Source organism: Prosopis cineraria, unplaced genomic scaffold, assembly GCF_029017545.1.
Source record: "Prosopis cineraria cultivar Desert tree isolate PC_DT_omini unplaced genomic scaffold, ASM2901754v1 PC6, whole genome shotgun sequence".
NCBI lineage: Eukaryota > Viridiplantae > Streptophyta > Magnoliopsida > Fabales > Fabaceae > Prosopis > Prosopis cineraria.
The window spans coordinates 4,092,753-4,112,525 of record NW_026555337.1 but is presented as its reverse complement, the minus strand read 5'-3'; the positions used below and the strand labels follow the sequence as shown (position 1 = coordinate 4,112,525).

General features: G+C 33.8%; 3 protein-coding genes across 3 annotated transcripts; 1 reads left to right on the top strand and 2 right to left on the bottom strand.

The window, feature by feature from the left end:
* Positions 1–4,958: 4,958 nt before the first annotated feature.
* LOC129314585 (N-carbamoylputrescine amidase) lies at positions 4,959–9,511 on the top strand. The gene is made up of 9 exons (XM_054958064.1): positions 4,959–5,256; positions 6,152–6,200; positions 7,114–7,205; positions 7,392–7,543; positions 7,622–7,668; positions 7,774–7,807; positions 8,119–8,285; positions 8,770–8,866; positions 9,127–9,511. The coding sequence occupies exons 1-9, from the start codon at positions 5,171–5,173 to the stop codon at positions 9,300–9,302; spliced, it is 900 nt and encodes a 299-aa protein (XP_054814039.1). The 5' UTR covers positions 4,959–5,170; the 3' UTR covers positions 9,303–9,511.
* Positions 9,512–11,168: 1,657 nt separating this feature from the next.
* On the bottom strand, positions 11,169–12,248 carry LOC129314209 (protein FAF-like, chloroplastic). Its single transcript, XM_054957569.1, has one exon. The coding sequence runs from the start codon at positions 12,045–12,047 to the stop codon at positions 11,286–11,288; it is 762 nt and encodes a 253-aa protein (XP_054813544.1). The 5' UTR covers positions 12,048–12,248; the 3' UTR covers positions 11,169–11,285.
* A 2,081-nt stretch (positions 12,249–14,329) lies between these two features.
* On the bottom strand, positions 14,330–18,972 carry LOC129312887 (rho GTPase-activating protein 1). The gene is made up of 5 exons (XM_054955665.1): positions 18,361–18,972; positions 16,539–16,659; positions 16,146–16,265; positions 15,423–15,653; positions 14,330–15,073 (listed from the first exon to the last, which is right to left on the bottom strand). Exons 1-5 carry the CDS (start codon positions 18,492–18,494, stop codon positions 14,531–14,533), a joined length of 1,149 nt encoding a protein of 382 aa, XP_054811640.1. The 5' UTR covers positions 18,495–18,972; the 3' UTR covers positions 14,330–14,530.
* Positions 18,973–19,773: the final 801 nt, after the last annotated feature.

The following is a 19,773-nucleotide window of genomic DNA, read 5'->3' as shown; positions in this document are numbered from 1 at the left end:
ATATTTTAAATTTTAATAGGAAAAATAATTTTTTTTATTTTTCAATCCAGTTAAAATTTAAAAAATAAATTGTAAATTTATTACAACATTGTTGCAAAATTGAGAGATTGAGTTACAAATTTTTGAAGTTTAGTAATTAAAACTTAACTTGAATTGATTAATCATTTTGATACCTCTTTGTCATCCTCCCTAATAAATATCTCTTGTGGTCCAATTTACAAGATTTCTTCTCACAATTATTCTCAACAAGATCATTTACTAAATTTAATAAAATATTTAGATTTGGATTAGATTTTTTTAACCATATCTTTTTTATTGGTTTGCATGATGGGAAAAGATTTTTTATCCTTTTAACTTGAACGAAGATAAATTTAATTGAGAGGCGTTTGATTCAACTAATCTTGAGTATTAAGTTAGCTTCAAGTTTGAGTTTTGGATTATACAGTGTGTTAAATAAGTTTGTCAAAAATATATTGCCAGGTTATCATTGATAATAACAATTTCACATAGAAAGGATTTGAATTAGTATGGGTGGGAGATGATGATACCTCACGTTTCCAAGACTTGCATTGAAAAAGAAGAAGAAAAATTTAAAACAATGATTAATAGGTGAAAATTATTGGTGAATGTGAATATATATATATAGATGATTATAAAAAATATTTCATGAAAAAAGTTTGAACTCATCCAAATCTAAATCAAACTAAGTCCAACTACTCACAAACCGAAACAAATCAATTAAAATCAAAATAAATATTAAATTATAGTAAATTGATTGGTTTGATTTAATTTGATTTTTTCTCAAATTCAAACCTTACACAACCAATGAATAACTTTAATAGAAGTATATAAAACATGCCTGCGAGAACCAAGCCCTTTAGCATCTGCCGTGGCAATCTTATGCAACTAGAAAGCTGGCTTTATACTCTCAATATTTTAGAAGTATGTTTTGAAAAAAAACTTATATACTTGATTTTATATATTTAATTTTTTTCATTTTTAATTAAATAAAGACATGTAAAAAACTTATATGTCATTTATTTTTAATCAATGTTATTTATATATTAAATTTTTATTTAACAGATTGGACAGAAATATATATTAAGTATTCAAATATCCTTTGGCAAAAAAAAAGTACCAAAGTATCCCAAGTTCTGTTAAGAAGAGAAAAGAAAAGGAAAATATAATTTTTAGTCTATACACTTCATATGTGATTTGTTATTAGTTCCTATATTTTATTTTTAATGATCCAAGTTCCTACATTTTTTTTCATCTATACTTTAGGTTCCTACGCTTTCATAAGAGTGCTAATGTGACATTATTGGTATTAATTGTGCTGATGTAGACAATAACACTATTAATTATTTGGTGACGTGTTAGTTAGTGGTCGGTGTGTATTTTTTAAAAAAAAGAAAGAAAGAAAAGCTAATTTGTACTCCCTTCAATCCCATTATAAGACATTTTTAATCATTTTACACATCTTAAGAAAAGTTATTTTTTTCTTGATATCATAAAAAAAGTGATATGTACTTTTATTTTGACCTTTGACTTTAAATAATGATAGTATGATATAATTACATTAAATACCTTCACGTTAATCAAAAAAGGATAAAATTAAAAAATAATTTAATTATTAAAACATATCTTATATTTTGGACCAAATTCTTTTTCTAAAATATGTCTTATAAATAGGACTCAGGGGAGTATTTTCTTTAATGATCATAAGGTGAAAAAAATTTATCCTAATTCCAAACCTAAATAATATATTTTATATATATTAAAAAATAATGAATTATCCCAAACTTAACCCTAAATTTGATTTTAGAGCACAGAATCACAGGTAAGGCAATCTAAAGCACAAAATTGTAGTAAACCTAAAAAGAATACGTGACATTTTCTCATAATCTTAAACCCTACTTTTATATATATAATAATTATTTAAAAAATACACACAAGTTTTTCTTTCCTTTTCTTCTTAGAAAAAAATACATACGAGGTACTAACTGACATGTCATCATATAAGATTCACATTGGTATAATTAACACCATCAATGCCATGTTAACACCCCTCTGAAAGCGTAGGGACCTTGAGTGCAGATAAAGAAAATTGTAAGGACTTGTAAGAGCACTAAAAATAAGGTATAGGAACTAATAGTAAATTGCGTGCAAAGTATAGAGGTTGAGAGTTATGTTTTTCAAACAAAAATCTTAAAGATCAAATTTTAAAACATATTTTTCTAAATTCTCAGGTGCAATACTGATTTTGAAGTCATTTGTCAGTCGATTTCAAAATTATCTTAACCTATTATGCACTTAGCCTTGAAAAAATTATATTACCATCACTATTAGAAAAACATGAATTAGTGAGGAATTGTCTATTTTTCTTTAAAATATCAAATTAGTGACGCAATTAGCGAGGGACATTGATTTTATAGTTAGATTAAATTAACGAGGGATTGTTAATTTCTCTCTAAAATTAGATAATTAGCGAGAGATTCTGTCCCTAGCCAATTACTGTAAAAAAAATTAGAAATGACTTTTAATTAATTTTATATTTAATTATATTTATTTAAAAATAAAAATCATATTTAAAAATTAAGTAAAATATTCACACTAAAAGTATTTAATATTTAATATTTTCTTTATCTTAAGTTCATTTTCCTTAAAAAATAATATTTTTATTAAAAATAAAATACAAAGAGTCATATAAATACAAATATAAATATATTAGCATATTAATAATTGAAAATAAAAATATAATATGCATGTGTATTTTTATAATATATTATTTGATATATCTATGTAGTTAAATAACATGTATTTAATTTCTTATTTAATAACTGTAGATGCATTTTAGTTTAACAGGTAAGAAAGGAAAGTATAAGACTTGGACAAGGTAGCATGTTAGGGTTCATGTCTTTACCTTGACATAAGTATAATGAATATGTGATGCAATAATGAGCAAGTGATATGGCATGAGGTGGATGATGACATGGCATGAGTCATTGCACATGTGAAAGGTGATGAGGTATGAAATGGTAGGTGACATGGCATAAGCTGACCTACATGTGACAGGTGGCGAGGCACTGGTGATATAGCATTAGGTGGCCATTTTTTTTAATATATGGCCATGGTAAAAAACATGCAACGAGACCAAAATTGGGTCATGTCAGAAGCCACAAAGCTTCTACAGTCAATAGGCAGTATGTCAAATAAAGTAATATCGAAATAATCCCTCGAAACCTTGTGGGCTAGGAAGTCGGCACATTGATTGGCTTCTCTATAGACATGATCATAAGTGATTTCCCAAATCTCATTATGAGGTTATGGATGTTCCTTAAAATTGACGCATGAGGATGACCTTGATCAAAGTTACTTTTAAGAGGGAAAGCGCCTCTATAAAATCAAAACAAACATTCACTTTGGTAATTTTATCATTTCAGTGTATGTTAAGTCCTTCCAAAATCGCTCTCAGTTTAGCTATAGTGCTGGATTGATAATTAAAGTTTTTATTAAACCCTTTGATCTAGATCCCCTTATTGTCTTTGATAAGTCCTCTATGAGAAGTTGCTCCATTATGCTTAACTTAATCATTAACATCAAGGTTTTGGTGGTTCCCATCTAGCCTTATGTCTAGAAGGTTGCCATTTTTAAAATATAGCCAATCCTTGCCTAATTTAGCAAGGGAATATATTATTTTGCTAAATTTAGTGAGACTATTTTTTGTAATGAAATCAGTGAGGGATGGAATTTCTCATTAAATTTCATTTAATGAGGGATATATGTCATTTAGTGAAGGATTCATCCCTTGTTAAATCAATTTTTTTTGTAGTGTATTTTGAAATAGAGTAAATATTTAATCAATCACTTGTGACCTATAGTTCTCTAATCTGTAAACGATCTTGGTAAGTGCATTTTTTTAATTTATCTAATAAAACATTTTTGTTATCCCCAATTAGCCTGTTAGTAAAAATGACACTTCTACCAAGGGACATTTAGTTCAATTAGTTGAGGGAGCTGAATCAACTTATCTTATGATTTCAAGTTTGAATTTTAGGATAAGTAATCACGTTAAATAAGTATGTCAAATGCATTTTTGAAATACCTATAGGTCATCATTGGTAACAATGGTTTTACACAGTAGAGATTGAAATTAATTTAAGAGGGAGGTGGTATTACCTTTAAGTTTTTCAGAATATTGAGCCATGGATTTTGGCCAAAAAAAATCCCAACAAATCTTGTTATGTGCCATCTTGCAATTGCTCGCCATCTTTTTTAGTGAACATGCATGGGAGAGTAACAAATGCTTAATTTTGATTTATCTTATGAATATGACCAAATTGAGATAGTAATATTTTTTGAGTTGAGAGTCATTTTTATTTCTCATCTTTGTCCAAAAAGTTATTGAAAATTTTAAACTCAACTATGTATTAATTTTGTCTCCCAATTTTAAAATTCTTTTCCCTTATCATCATGCCATTTTTTTACTATTAATTGATTGTTAGTGGACTTCACATTACATTTTTTAATATCTTTTATTATAAAATATTTGAGTTGAGGGTGTTCACTAATCATTCAAATAAAAGTTGAAGGACAAGAGTGATTATTAACTTGATAAAAAATATTAAAAAATAATAAGACCTATTAATAATTAATAGATGTTAAATATTTTTAACACCATGAATGATAAAAGAGGGAACACTTAATGTTAAGAAATAGAATTAATTTTTAATTAAATTTAAAATTTATAATAATTTTTTGGTAAAGTTGACGAGTAAAAATAATTTTTAATACATATTTTTTCAAAGATTAAACCAGTTACCCACTCTTCAATCATATCAAGAGAGGAGTCCTAAAAGAGTTCCCATATTCTTTCCTTACCACTTTACGTTTCTAATGCAATTACAAAACTACCCTCAACGTTTATGGCTTGAGTTGAGTTTAGGTCCAGGGTTGGAACCACGCTTCGGAGCCACGTTTTGAGGCAACCACGACACACCCCTCAACCTGAATCGTATTCCGCAAGGCTGCCGTTAAAAAAAAAAAAAAAAAAATCTCAAACAAAGTGGCGCTGCAACGGGACACGGGACACCGAGCCGGTTCATCGAACTGAATACTCTCGAGTCTCGAGTAAACTCCGTGCGTTGGGGCGGCAACCCACGCGAACAAAATGGAGAAGGGCAGAAACGTGGTGGTTTCAGCTCTGCAGTTTTCCTGCACAGACGACGTCTCGACCAATGTCGCCACCGCTGAAAGGTGGTCATTGCCACTCTTCTACCCCCCTTTACTATATTCTGTTCGGATCGAAATTTGTTAGTGCTATATGTCGTGTTTGGAATTCACTTTTGGTTGATCATCTATCCTTACAGCTCTAAATCACACCCTAAATGTTCAAAAGCTGAACTTGATGACTATTGTAAGGAAAACTATGAGCTACCCGTGATAAAAGATTTTAAATTTTGCTTTTCCAATGATAGGAACACCGTTCAATTATTATAGCTTTCGTAAACCTTCGAATGTTTAATGTCATTGCTTTGTGCCACAGCAGAAACCTTTAGCTCTTCTATATGGAATCGCAAATGACAACTTTCTTAACGGCGAAGTAATTCAGAGAACTTTTGCAGTTAAACAAAGATTTGAACAATCCTTGAGGAATCCATATTAAGTTCGTACACAACTCTCCTGACAATTCTAGGGCCATATTCTTTGTTAGAATCCAATTTCTGGTTCCAGGTTAAAATTGTTTCTACTTGCGCTAATATATCGAGCAAATTATTTGTTTGAACTGAGTTTAACTCATTTCGCATCTTTCAACCCTGGAATATTTGCAGTTGCTTTGCAAATTGCAATAGTTCTGCATGCAAGCGATCTAGCATTCTGCTCCTGTCCCTCGAACAGAAAAAGGGGCGTCATTTTTAAGTTTCCTGGCTGCTACTTAGATGCTTAGAAACACTTCGATCTTATGGGTTCTGTGACATTTAGATGCTAAAAAGTACCTATAGTTCTATCTCCTGGACTGTGTCTTTCTGGCCTTCACTTCCTATGTTGCTTTTCCCCCTTTTCCATAATCATACGAGGTAAAAAATTACTGAAATGATCAATGACATTATATCTATCGGTGTCATTTGATGCTTTTGGCTCATCTGTGCAGGCTAGTTAGAGCTGCTCATAAAAAAGGCGCAAATATTATTCTTATTCAGGTGCGTATGTCTTGAATGCGGGCTGTCTAGCTCTTGTTTGCTTCCTACTTATTTTGCCCTATTTGTAGAAATTATAAACACTACATCTTTTGTAGAATTCATATCTTTCGTTTATAATTTAAAAGATCGTGGTTCATAATTATTTCATGAAGAGATTTCCTTCTGCATGTAATCTGATTGGACAACGGCTTCTCATTTGTTGCTTTTGCAAATGCCGTTGTTCTCTCATTGAACTGGAGACATTTGCATAACATTTGAGGACCTCAGAGTTTGCAATTCAGGCTAGAATTATAAAGGTGGCTTTAGTGTTTGGCAAAAGATGACTGTTAAAATTGATTAAAGAAATTGGTATCAAAGAGTTGGTCTTTACTGTGTTTTTGCTGTTTTGAGATTGTAGAATATGGATGCAGCTCGAGGGATTTCAATTTCTATCTAAGTAAAACCAAGATCATTTCACTCATTGACCCCTCTGCATGTAGTTAGGATTATATTATTAGCTTTCTCCTGTTGTCCTTGATAAGCAAAGCAATATTTCTGGATGCCAAACATAGGATCTGGTTAAGTGATGAAGAAACCAAAATCGTTCATCTTACTATGTTGCGTCAAATGGAATTGATTTTAGAATTGAACAATGTGCTATTCCACCTATACATTATTTGTATATAAGTTGTTCAGCCAGGAATGATTCTATGATGGTGGTCTTGCTTCATTTGATTCTTAACTTTTATGTCAGCTTAAGACCCTTCCATCTGATGGAAATTGATTTTCTTGATGTTAGTGTTTGTTTGGAAACAATGGATTTATATATAGTGGCAGTATAGACATTGAAGTGGACTCATTACTTCTGATGGTTATTCCATTCCTGATGGGTTCTTGATTTGATTAGTTCATACTCATGAATGATTGATTGTAGGAACTCTTTGAAGGTTATTACTTCTGTCAGGCACAGAGAGAGGATTACATTCAAAGAGCTAAGCCTCATAAAGGCCATCCGACAATTTTAAGGTTCACTGACAAACTGTTTTCTTAGTTTCATTCTCAGTCGATGTTGGCATGCCATTTTGTCTGGAATCATATATGATCCTTGTTAAGCCTTTAATGGACAGGATCAAAATTTGAATTTGACTTTAATGTGCGTTCACTTTGCAGCTAATCATATACTTTTGTTCAATTTCAATTTACATGCTATAGGATGCAGAAACTTGCTAAAGAGTTAAGCGTAGTCATACCTGTTAGCTTCTTTGAGGAGGCAAATAATGCACATTATAATTCAATAGCCATAGTTGATGCTGATGGAACTGATCTTGGGGTCTATAGAAAGTCACACATCCCAGATGGACCGGGTATGAAATTTTGATTCATGAAGTTATTTGTGCATACTTTAGCTTCTAAACATCCTAAATCAATAACCTTTTCTACAGGTTACCAGGAAAAGTTCTATTTTAATCCGGGTGATACAGGCTTTAAGGTGGGCACCAAGGATAAATTTATCAATGTTTTCTGCTTTTAATGGTTTGTTTGTGGTTTATGGCTTCTGGGATGTTCTCATAACATTGAATGTCTTTCAAAACAGGTTTTCCAGACTAAATTTGCAAAGATTGGAGTTGGTAAGATGATGCAATTACTTTGATTGTTTACAACTTATTATTCTCTTGATCTGCTCTCTAATAAGATGATGTTAACACTTCGAATTCATTCGGTATTTAGTATGATGACATCTATGACGGACGGAAAGGCATTGTACCTGTAGTTTTTCTCAGTTATTTGGTTTTCATTTTTCTTTATGATGTACTTCAGTGACAAATAACATCGCAGAAGTTTTATTTTTAATCTTTCTGCCGGATGGAACTTGGTTGAGGATACAGAAGATTGAATCTGACAGTTGTTATATTTTTCTTTTAATTTCTTTTAATGCCAGCTATCTGCTGGGATCAGTGGTTTCCCGAGGCAGCACGCGCAATGGTTCTTCAAGGTGCTGAGGTTTTGTTTTATCCTACTGCTATTGGGTCTGAGCCTCAAGATGAAGGGCTAGACTCCCGTGACCATTGGAGGCGGGTTATGCAGGGACATGCTGGGGCCAATTTGGTAGGTTTTGTAAATCAATTGACATGCTCACAAATATTTCTTTTATATGTACATTAGTGTTTCTATTTTAGAAATTTCACTAAGGTGGTGTTTGGTATGTGCAAAGTACAATTTCCTCTGCTCTTGAAACCCTATTAATAAGAATTATTTTGGGCATGATCGTTAACAAGATATTCAAGCATAAGAAATATTTAAGTTTATATGCCCCAAATAGTATAGGGATTTCTATTTGTATATCTCAACTGATTTTTTATGAGTAGATTTTCAAATACTTGGAAAAATTAAGAAAAGAATGCAGTAAATGCTACTTAAATCTTTACTTTCTTGATCAACATTTGTCTGGTAAAAGTATGTGCTAGAGAAAAGGTATTTCTAAGTTGCTTGGGATCATTGCCTTTTATGCATGCCCATTGCTAAACCACTCCTGCAAATATGCATACCAAACTTTCCAAGCTATTAAATAAGATAATTCTGGAATTTACAGGTACCTGTTGTGGCTTCAAATCGAATAGGAAAGGAGATAATTGAGACTGAGCATGGCAAAAGTGAGATTACATTTTACGGAAACTCTTTTATCGCAGGTAATTATTCTGAATTGTTTTGTTTTAGTGCATGGAAAAACGCCTTAATACCTGACTAAAGATGGAATGGGGTCTTTCAATGAAACCATTGATCATCTTTCACCTCTTGAATATTGATAATGTATTTTCTTGCTCTGTAACCCCTCCTCTTTTTTGTTCATGATAGTTCATTAAATTCAATTTCATTTCTTCATCTTCTGAGGATTTAGCTGCAGATATAGCTGTTCTGAATCTTGTTTATTCTTCGTTTCAACGAACAGGACCTACTGGAGAAGTTGTTTCAGCTGCTGATGATGAAGAGGAAGCTGTTCTTATTGCTGAATTTGACCTGGACAAGATCAAATCAAAACGGCATTGCTGGGGTGTATATCGTGATCGCCGGCCAGACCTATATAAGGTGCTTCTGACACTAGATGGCATCAATCCTGTCCTGTAACAAAGAAATATTTTACTCTAACTGTTATGTAATTATTTATGGGATGGTTTAGCCCTCTAACGGCACAACATGCATTACCATCAATAAAGCCCAGTGTAATTCAATAAAATATGCAGCCTTGGACCAGTCAACCAAGTACTGGGATATTCTGTATCAGGATCATTAACTTGATATGATTTATCTGAAATTTTGAATCACTTCCTATCGTCTCTCAAGCCTTGTGTTTCGCCCATGTGACTTGATAGTGTTGTAGATTGCTGTTTACTCCACACAAGATTAGTCAAATGGCTTAGATATTTGAAGCATGAACCTGCAGATTTATTTAACCTGTTAATTAATGTTGCCTGCATATAGAAGATCTTATTTTAGCCAGAAATGTCGTTTTCTTCCTTTTTGAAAGTATATTTCAATTTTATCAAATGAATTTATTGTTTCCTGAAAAATAATCTATCCAATTGGTTCCGCAAAACTTTGTTGTCCACTTGTCGCCTTCAATTTCCAAATTAAAAGTTAAATAAATAAGATACTGTACTGAGAGAGAGAGAGAGACAGAGAGAGAGAGAGAGAGGAACGTTAGTTGAGATCGAGAATAATAACAAAAGATCCTTACGGGTCATTAAGAATTGCAGTGTCTAAATTGTCACAACATGCATGGTGAGTTAGTCAGTCTGTGTAGTTACTAGTTTATCTGAAAATGTGATTGGATGTCACAATCCAACTTCACGTTCTGATAGTGCTAATCACGGGGTGGTGGTAGAAATAATTGCTTTTGAATGAGTACAAGTGTCTCCTTTGAATGGCAAAAGACATCAATCTGGATAAAAAGATTCCCTAGCAAGAGCTTTCTTGTATTCCCGTGGCCATCCTCGTGAGAAAAATATCCTTTTGTTTGTGGACAAGTAGATGCCATATTTCTTCCAAGAATATGCCTTGTGTTTCTTGACTTTTCATCTCTGCGTAAACAAGCACCAAAAGGAACGGAGATCTCTCTCTGCTCCCTCCCTTTTCTAAAATATTTGAATATGATAAATATGAGGATTTAAAATTTGTGTAGCATATATTTTAAATAATCCTCGAATGATGGGTTATATACCTAAACCTAAAATAATTTGTCATTAAGTTTCATATGCACTTTAAAAAAATAAAGAAAGTCGCATGCTGAACATCACTAGTTTTAAGTGAGTCAAATATTTTTGGTTACAGACTTGCTCAATTTGTAGGAAATAGAGAACGCGTCAGGTCAGTTTAATCTCACAAAACTCATTTACCAAGTGAAGCTCTCTGATTTGATTCGAAATAGTTTCTGTATAAAAAAAAAAATTAGAGTCAACAATTCGGGCCAAGCCCGATGGGTTAGCCTGAATCCGCCCGAAAAAATTTAAGGCTGAGCTTAGAAAAAAGATGTCTTTTTTATGTTCGGGCCTATTCGGGCCGATCAGAATAGGCCTGAAAAAATTTGGGTCAAGCTCGATCGGGTTCGGGCTGGACCCGAATATCCAAATAAGAAAATTATATTTTTAAAAAATATATAAAATATAATAAATATTAATTAATTCTTTAAATTTTAGATTATTTTATACTAAAATACCATATATTTGAGTCCTAGACATCGTTTAAGTATTAAAAAAATATATTTTGTATTTTTTATAAAATAAAATAATTAATTTCAAAGTAAAAAAATAATTAAAAATTATTTTAAAAATTAAATTCAAATATTCGAACTACCTGAAGCCTGAAAGAATTCAGGTTAGGCTTGATTATTTGAGTTTTTCAGGGGCCAGGCCTGTTCGGCTCGAAGAGACCCGGCCGCCCAAATTTCTAACTTTAAAAAACAAACGGATATACTATACTGATGAAGAGATCACGTACACAAGTATCGAAGAAATTCCTACCATGAATCGATACAAAATGAGCTAGGCCTTGCACCTAACTCATGAATACAGATCATTCCGTTTTCTTATTAAAAACTGATACCTTTCTGATTTAGACATCATTATCTTTATCTACATTTACTTGATCTGTTTCACTTGCACCACTTTCTCCATTTTCACGATCTTCTTCTTCTTCTTCAGCTTCCTCGTCCTCGGCCTCCTCCTGTAGAAACATGTCACCATCAGGCTGAACAAAGTTAAGTTTCAGCCTTCCATTTTCCCTATGAGCATGAAGAAATTCCTTGGTAGGTATTCTTATTTCCTTCAGCACAAATCTCCCATTGTCCCTGTAAGACTTGAAGCAAACCGATGGCTTCCCGCTCTTCCCTATGAGAGAAATCGGAGGAGGGTACTGTGTCTCTCCTACACCTCCTCTAGACCTCCTCCCAGAGTGCTCTCCATTGCTTGAATTTCCTAAAGGAATCTCCTCTTTCACACTCAGCGGCTCCCAGTTTTCGTTCATTCCATTCTTCGATTCTTCCACATCATCTGAGCTTTCAAAGCCAAGCCCCTCAGTGCAAAGTTGCAGACTTTCACTGCCCCGGAGACTTTTGGCGCCGCTTTTTGATTCTGGAGCTCTCGCAGTATCTTTCTGGGGAACTGAGTCTACTGAGTTTGAAGAATAAGACGCTGATGGAGGAAAGGATAAGTCTGGATTCTCTTTGAAATGGAGCTCACCAAACATCTCAATGAAGGAGCTTTGCTCTATGGGTTTTATGGGTTTGATTTGGCTAAGTGAGAGCGATTCGAGTAGAGTTGGGTTTTCTGGCAATGGGTTTTCGAAGATGTGCTGTAGACTTTTGCAAGCGGCCATGGCTGAACTTTCTGTGCAGTATTCTTCTATGGGAAGATCAATGCTTTATTTATGGAGAGAAAGGGAAGAGAAGAAAAAGGGCACGAGAGTAGCATGAGCTGCAAAGCTAAAGCCAAGAGTAAACTCTGATCTTTGGAATCTTTTTGTGATAGTGGGGACTGTGGAATTAAATGGGTAGTTAGGTGCTGAGCTTGGTCTGAATTTAAGTAATTTGGGTGAGATTCACCTTACTATATGTAGAAGTTGGGTTTTATTATACTCACTTAAGAGCATATCAGTAGTGTTTTTAGAACCAAACAAACATGAGCTTGATAATCACTCCTTTTTTAATTATGGTGGATTTTGTGTGAGGAAGCATGTTAACATAACATTAAAAACTTAACTTTCTTTTAAACTAAAAGAGGGTCCTATAATAGCTGTAAGGAAAATTTAAAATAAACATAAATTTATCTTAAAATGGATTTGCATTCATAATTTGTGAATAACGTGACTTTTTGTAATTTTAATATTAATATTGATATTGATGATTCTTTTTATATTTTTACCACAATACAATTTAAGATTTATATTGTAAGTCACAGACAATATATCTTATCTTAAATATCAAAGTATGTCCACAACTGAGTTTAAAATTATTTTTCTATGTACAGATTAAAAGTGCACTAATTTTGTGGGAGGCTAAAATATAATTTTTCCTCTTGTTGAATTGAACAATCATAACAACCTTGGTGAAATTACCAAAACAAGCGTCCAGTTTGGGGTAGAAATTTTCATAGGGCCGATAAAATTTGATTTGACATGGATAAAATTTTCATAGCAGTTCTCACACCGGGGCAAGAGAGACAAAAATGACAGTAAAATGCATATATGTCATTTCTTCTTTGATACGCTAAGTTAAGGGCATAATCATAGCATTTCATCAATTCCCTTTCGGCAGGAAAAAGGGGAGAGGACCACAACCTTCTTAGAATGTTAAAAGCCAAATTGGTGGCGTCCAGGCTTTGCTGATGTGATTGCCCATGCCAACGCCATGTGTCTTTGTCTAGTGGATTGTTGTTCACCAGGTGGTGTGAATCATCTAACTAGGCTATAAAATGATTGGACAGATGGAGCGCTATCTAGTCGTTGAATAGTGCCTCATAATTTTTCATGATATTAGGAACATTATTGATCACAGGTTTTGGGATGATCTCATCCAGCAACTCAAGGTTTGAACTCTTGCTATAATCAAGTCTTTACAAAAATAAATAAAAACAAGTCAATTGCAATTATTAAGAGGGAGACTCGTCTACAAGAGAAACATGCATATTCCTGGTTCAGGATACATCAAGTTTTCACACTAAAATTCAAAGCAAGTGCCGCTTGAATCAAGACTTTTTAGGACAACTTGCCCTTGGTTCGGATGGCATTATCTGTCTTGTATATATTACAGAGGATATCTTTATAACGAATCAATGCTACAACCCTCTTTTACGCTATAATTTATGGGTAATTGGTAATTACTATTTTTTCTAGGTTTATCTAACCCACTTCTCGTGAAGTGTAAGTTTGAAAATCATATATACAGAAGGTGAAACTGTCATTTTTACTGCCAAATAAGCATCTTCTATCCTATATTTATGCTGATTTTTGAACCAGTTGAAGTGGAAGGCAGGATACCAGCCGCAACGTGCGTGCTTGCCAGCCTTTTAAGTTTTACCTCCTGTAATTATACTGCTGGAAGGAACACGAGGAATATTCGGTTTCAATAATTCTCCCTTGTATCCTCCTATATGGGAAATGGTTGGTTCTCTGCCCTCGTTTTCACTGGCTTATCATGATGTGCATATAAATACAACTAATACAGATGTATTCCTTGCACGTTTTTTGCAAAATAAAATAAAAGTCCAATGTTCCGTTATCGCCTGGTTTTCTTTCCTCTACTTGTCTACCACCTCCCATGAAACGTCATCAATTTTGTGCATATATGGTGGACCTGACTCTTCTCAATCGTACAAATCATACTGCATAAATATATTACTAAAAATCTGATATAAGGACGTGCATTTCATGATTGAACTGCAAAATATCAAAGGGGAAAATGGAAAGATGAAATTTTCAAATGAAAGTGAATTAACATTTTCTTGATACAACTAAAAGTTAAAATGGTTGAAAGTGTAATGCAACCAACTTTCATTCTAGAGCTACAACTTTTGCCTCTGTGTGTTTGTGACAGAGAGAGAGAGAGAGAGTGAGTTTCATTTTAATGTAGGAATCCACAAGTATTATGAATAAAGCAACAATTACATTGGAACGATCATTCAGGAATAAATATGAGAAGACAAGTAAACAAACAGATCGAGAATTCGTTACAATTTAGTGCATTCATAGAGTCCGGGAAGTAAAAGAAACAATACAATACAATAAACACTTTAACAATCAAACAAAGTTACAGTACCACAATGTTTATAGAATAACTTTACTCCAGTATGGCTGTTCTTGTTTCACCGCCATGGTTCTGCCTTATCAGATCTTGAATTTATGCGACTCAGTTTACCAGTTCCCTTAGTTTTCTCAACAGTCGTTGTTCTTTGGTTCGTAGGTTGCTGGTCTCTGGTTTTCTTCGACCCCTTTCTTGAATTTGAATTGTTGGATTGGCCTGTTTTACTCTTCACAACATTTCCTTTTGGTGGATACTCACAATACAAATCCTCATGACATGCTGGGTTTTCAGAAGAGGTTACCAAACTGCCAGATTCTCCTCCAGATGTTAAGTTAGTCTCTTGGAGGGAATCAGGGGCAGGGTTACGTTCGGAGACAGTTTTTTCAATTGTGAAGGCCTGAGCCTCTTCATTATCTTTGGCAGAATCTTGCTGGCAGAACTGTATGGGGCCATGGTAACTATTATCATCAGAGGGCTCTAAGTAAAAAACAGGTGAAGATTCTACTATAGAATCTTTTCTTTCTCGCAGCGTCCTGAGTATCAGTGTCTTCAAGAAGTTCATCACTTGAACTGCATACATCAATGCAGTCAAAGGGTCTGCCATCTGCATTCAGAATGTCAGAATTCTGTCAGATTGTCACTGACATATTGTACCCATAATCAAATTTATATAGATCGACCACTAGTCCATCAGACCGGCATCTTTATTCTTTGGATTGAAATGACTTCACTAGACACCCACTTAAAAGGGGGAGACAGCACATCCCAAGAGAATAACTATAAATTAGAATAAATATATAAATTTAAAACTTAACGAGAGTCGCAATTTTCAGAGTGTGCAACTTTCAGCCTCTAGCTCCACTCATCGTGGGAGGCCGCAATATATGGTGAGACAGTACCATGCCACTTGTTCATTGCATTTCCTTCAGAATTAAGAACTTTGAGGAACCTACCTGAGTCATGTTAGGGGCAAAAACCATTGCAATGTTGCGTGCATTCATCTTATTCAGATGTTCATGTTGGACAACGTCAGCCATCAGATTGATTGCCCAGTCCAAGAGGGCAGCTTCAGTGGGAGGTAGATTCCTTGCCAGTTCAGCACACTCCTCTTCAGTTTGGCTTTGCATTACCTGCTCAGGTGATAAGGAATCCAGAACGCCTATTGGCAGTTCCCTAAACCAAGCCTTGATAATGTACAAGAATATCAAGCCAATTGTTAGATTGAGAGCAAACTAGGCATAAAACAAAATCACACAAACAGAGAGCAGATAGTTAGCAGCTGCCACAGAAACTGATAGCGCATGACCTTAAATTTTTTCACGAGCATGTCAAAGCGCATAGATATTCACATAATATTCATAAAACACAAAACATACTTTATCAGCAATAATCTACACATAGGTAGAGGTAAATCAATATCATGGATGCAACATTTAACTCGCTATTAAATCATTATACATGATTGTACTTTTAAGTCAATTTTATAGTCGGTTTATATAGTTGTATTATTCACTAGACCTGTAGCAATAAACTAGTCCTAAATATCATAAATTCTGAGAGCGAATTCGTTCACCAGTATAATATCGCGAGACGTGACAACTATTCCAATAAAACGATATCTGAAAAAGTGCACCGGAAGAGAGGAATCAAAGGCAATTTATCTTGCGATTTTATACCTTGATAAGTCCTGCTAAGCAATGTACATCAATGCCTTCAGGGACCACTCCCCTATTTAATTGCTCCCTAACATATTCCTCTTGACTATTTTCTGCATTAATTCTGAATATGCCCTCTGCCTGCACAAGTAAATTTAACAATTCATCCAGATATAATCATATTGGCAAACGGTAGTAACTTAAACAGAGAGCAAGTCCCTCTAGAGTCTAGAGCAGATAATAGAAAAGAGGAAGAGGTTAAGCAGGACAGTCCTGTTTGGCTATTTTATGCATAGTGTTTCTAGTAGCTAAAAAGTCTGGATTGTGAGAAGAAGCTGTAAAATAGAACCCAAAAAAAAAAAACAGAGAGAGAGAAAGTGATAATGAAAAGATAATAATGATATTGGTTAAAACCTGCAACCCTCCTTCACTATACAGGCGTCTTTGCATTAATAACAGAATTGTTGGCACACTGTTCCCTCTGGAGTCAAACGATAACTGCATGGATTCGGTTGAAACTCCAAAAACAGTTGCACTATAGGTGACAATTAAAAGAAATAATTAGAGTGCTTGCATGAAGAATAAGCAAAAACAGATTATCAATAAAGGAATCCTAATCTAGTTAACATTCAAGCATAAATAGACCCATACAACCAACATAAAAAGAAATTTGCTCATTATTTTATTTGTATAAGCAAAATCAAGCATGGAAGATACATGCTAATTGCAACGTACGGGAAGTGAAAGAAAATCAGGGTGCGAGTGAAAAAAGACATTCGTATTCTTATCATAAAAAATTGTTTAACAAACATTATTGAATAATGAAAAGCTTATAACAAAGATATATTAGATATTATCCAGTGGAAACAATCATTTTCTCGAATTTTTAATGGAAACAAACAGTTTTAATTAGATCAACAGAATGCCAAATATCACGAAAAAGATAAACGCCTTTAATAATATTTAGTATTTTATTAACTAATCAAAATCAATTTCTATAATATATTTCATGCCGTCCTTTCTCTTTTATAACCTCAACTCTCCTCTTTTAATTCTATTTTAACTAATATGAGACTTTATGTTTTATTTATTATATAATTTGCCTAAAGCACAAGCATCCTATGTCGTAATATGTTATATTAAGATTTGTGCCTTCTATTCCTCTCTACCCACCCTCCCCTGCTAATTTATTTTTGCAAAACACAATTAAATTACATGCATGCCATATATAGCACAGTGCTTGTTAGATGATCTATCCCATGGCACATTTATGCAGCAATTAAGACAACTCATGCTACATGGGAATGCATGAAAGTAAAGATGTTGTTCAATTAGTAGCAATTTCTAAGCGTACGAACTACTAACAATACAATTTACAACTAGAGAATCGCTTGATACCAAGACAAAAAATTATATCTTACTTTTTGTGCATTATCGAGATCATCAAGCAGGTGAAGATCTTCAACAACATAAACCTACTCGTACTGTTATAAACCCACGACTGAATTTGGGGCAGCATTCTAACCCAACCATTATGAAGGACAACATAAAAAAAGTTTCGATTCAACTAAATGAAAGTATAAATACTAACTTTTGAACTCAAAACCTTGTGAAAAGTATCTAAATTTTTTGTCATTGAATCATACCTAGTAACTTGAAAATTTGGATTTTACCCTAAAAGGGAAAACAAAAAATCACAAAAGCCCCATCAATTATTAGATGGGGAACAAAATGATTTTTAAACTCCATGATCCAATCATCAAGACGCAACGTGCGCATCCCGAACTAAAGATCACGTTCACAAAAAACTCAAAAAAATTAAGAAAAAAAAAATCGTCGTGCTTGGCATTGCCTCTTCCCCAGTTGAAAACTCTACATGACCGCTAGAACAGAAAATATAAAACCGAATTGTCTTTACATGGAAAAAATAACGTCAGTACTTTTGAGTAAATTTCAATCATTCAAATTATTTTAGAAACAAAGTACAATTACCAGAAACAAACACACTCACTCTCCTTATTGACTGCACACAAATATAATCCATACGACACCCACTATCTACCCAGACACATTAACTGCACACTCATAAATTTTTCTTCGCATGAACAAAGATAAAAACAATAATTCATATTCCTAATCGAAAGAATGCGATATGTATAGACAATGGAGAAATGATATAAAAGAGAAAACGGCTTGCAACAGTTTTTTTTTTTAATTTAATTTAAAAACGAAGTACCTAGCACTGGGAGGCCTTCTGGGCACTTCAGGTTCGAATTCGTCTGGCAAACCCAAGAAACCATTGAACCTATCAAATGTGACGTGCGCAACATGGCGCACGTTAGACGGCCATCCGATTTCCATCCCTCCCATTACTCTTACAAGCAATCGAGGATCCCTGAAAGGCGTCGCAAGAAGCGCCGAGAGAGGAAGTTGTTCGGTCCGGTGATTATTATCCGTCCTCAGTGTCAGAATACGTCGCCGTATTACAACCTTCCTCGCTCACAGTAGACGAGCGAGTCTGAGTTGCTGGGATAAAGAGAAAGCCATCACTGGAAAGTGCTGTAAAAGAAAACGATGAAGAAGAGGAGGAAGAGCTTCTCCTTGACGAGTAAGAAAAATGGGAAGGGTAATGAAAGACCTCGGTCATGGCTGGCAATGAAAAGGGACTTTTCTTAAAATATAAAAAACCGGAAGCCCCAAAAACGCTCGAGAGATATTGTGGACTAAGAAAACAATAATGAAAGAGAAAGATTTGTTGATTTGTTCAGCAACGAGAAATTTACAGAGAGAGGGAGAGAAGATGGAGTTGATTTGAAGAAAAGGGTGAGCAGAATGTGGGACGTGAGCATCATTAACTGAATTTTTAAAATTAGTTACGTATCGCGTGTTGTGGAGCGTCGAGAAAGCAATGACAACGGGGCGCGTCTCTGAATGAGAAGAAGGATAATATCATAGTACAGAAGCGAAGGGAAAGACAGAAAGAGGAAGAAAATTGGTGGGAAATGATTAAGAGCGAGAAAAATCTGGAAGAATGATTCAATCAGGGCAGTGCTGGTGCGAGTTGCAGCTTGGAAGAGTAATGATAATATAATAATACAGAGTTTGGTGGCGCTTCAGGTTTGTCGCTTCCTATACGGTTCAGACTAGACAGAAGCTTCAAAGTGAGGATCCCTGTTATGGTACTGCAAATTTGTTGGTAAAAAAAAAAAAAACTACTGGAAATTTGGACTACGGTTATGCGTATTTTGCTAGAAGTATAATTAAAAAGCAGCTCTAACCACCCAACAGAACTAATAAAATCTTGTTAAATCATTAAATTTGTTTTAAAAAATAAATTCCTAATTTTATTTATATTTAAACAAAAAAATTTAAATTTACCTTACATTTTCTCTCATGATTAATAAATTTAAATAAAAATAATATTAAAAAAATATAATTAATACATCATTAAGTGTTTTTTTATTGAGGATCGTCAATCTCTTCCAAAAAGGGTCTTATAGTATATTGTGAAAACCTTGTATTTGAGTAATGAGCGCTGACTCAAATTTGATATTTTGGTTTCAAAAAGATATATTTTAAAAAGGCAAAATAAAACATATGAAATTCATCTTTTTTATGAAATGAGTGAGAAAGAAGGGGGGAAACAAAG

Bases quoted from the DNA above. Each gene is read 5' to 3' on its own strand.
- LOC129314209 (XM_054957569.1), bottom strand. From the start codon at position 12,047: ATGGCCGCTTGCAAAAGTCTACAGCACATCTTCGAAAACCCATTGCCA.
- LOC129312887 (XM_054955665.1), bottom strand. From the start codon at position 18,494: ATGGGAGGGATGGAAATCGGATGGCCGTCTAACGTGCGCCATGTTGCG. The intron at 16,660-18,360 runs GTACTTCGTTTT...TGTCACCTATAG, and splicing joins AGAAGGCCTCCCAGTGCTAG to TGCAACTGTTTTTGGAGTTT. The intron at 15,074-15,422 runs GTAGGTTCCTCA...TTCTGAATGCAG, and splicing joins TTGCCCCTAACATGACTCAG to ATGGCAGACCCTTTGACTGC.
- LOC129314585 (XM_054958064.1), top strand. From the start codon at position 5,171: ATGGAGAAGGGCAGAAACGTGGTGGTTTCAGCTCTGCAGTTTTCCTGC. The intron at 7,669-7,773 runs GTGGGCACCAAG...CTTTCAAAACAG, and splicing joins CGGGTGATACAGGCTTTAAG to GTTTTCCAGACTAAATTTGC. The intron at 8,867-9,126 runs GTAATTATTCTG...TTCAACGAACAG, and splicing joins CGGAAACTCTTTTATCGCAG to GACCTACTGGAGAAGTTGTT.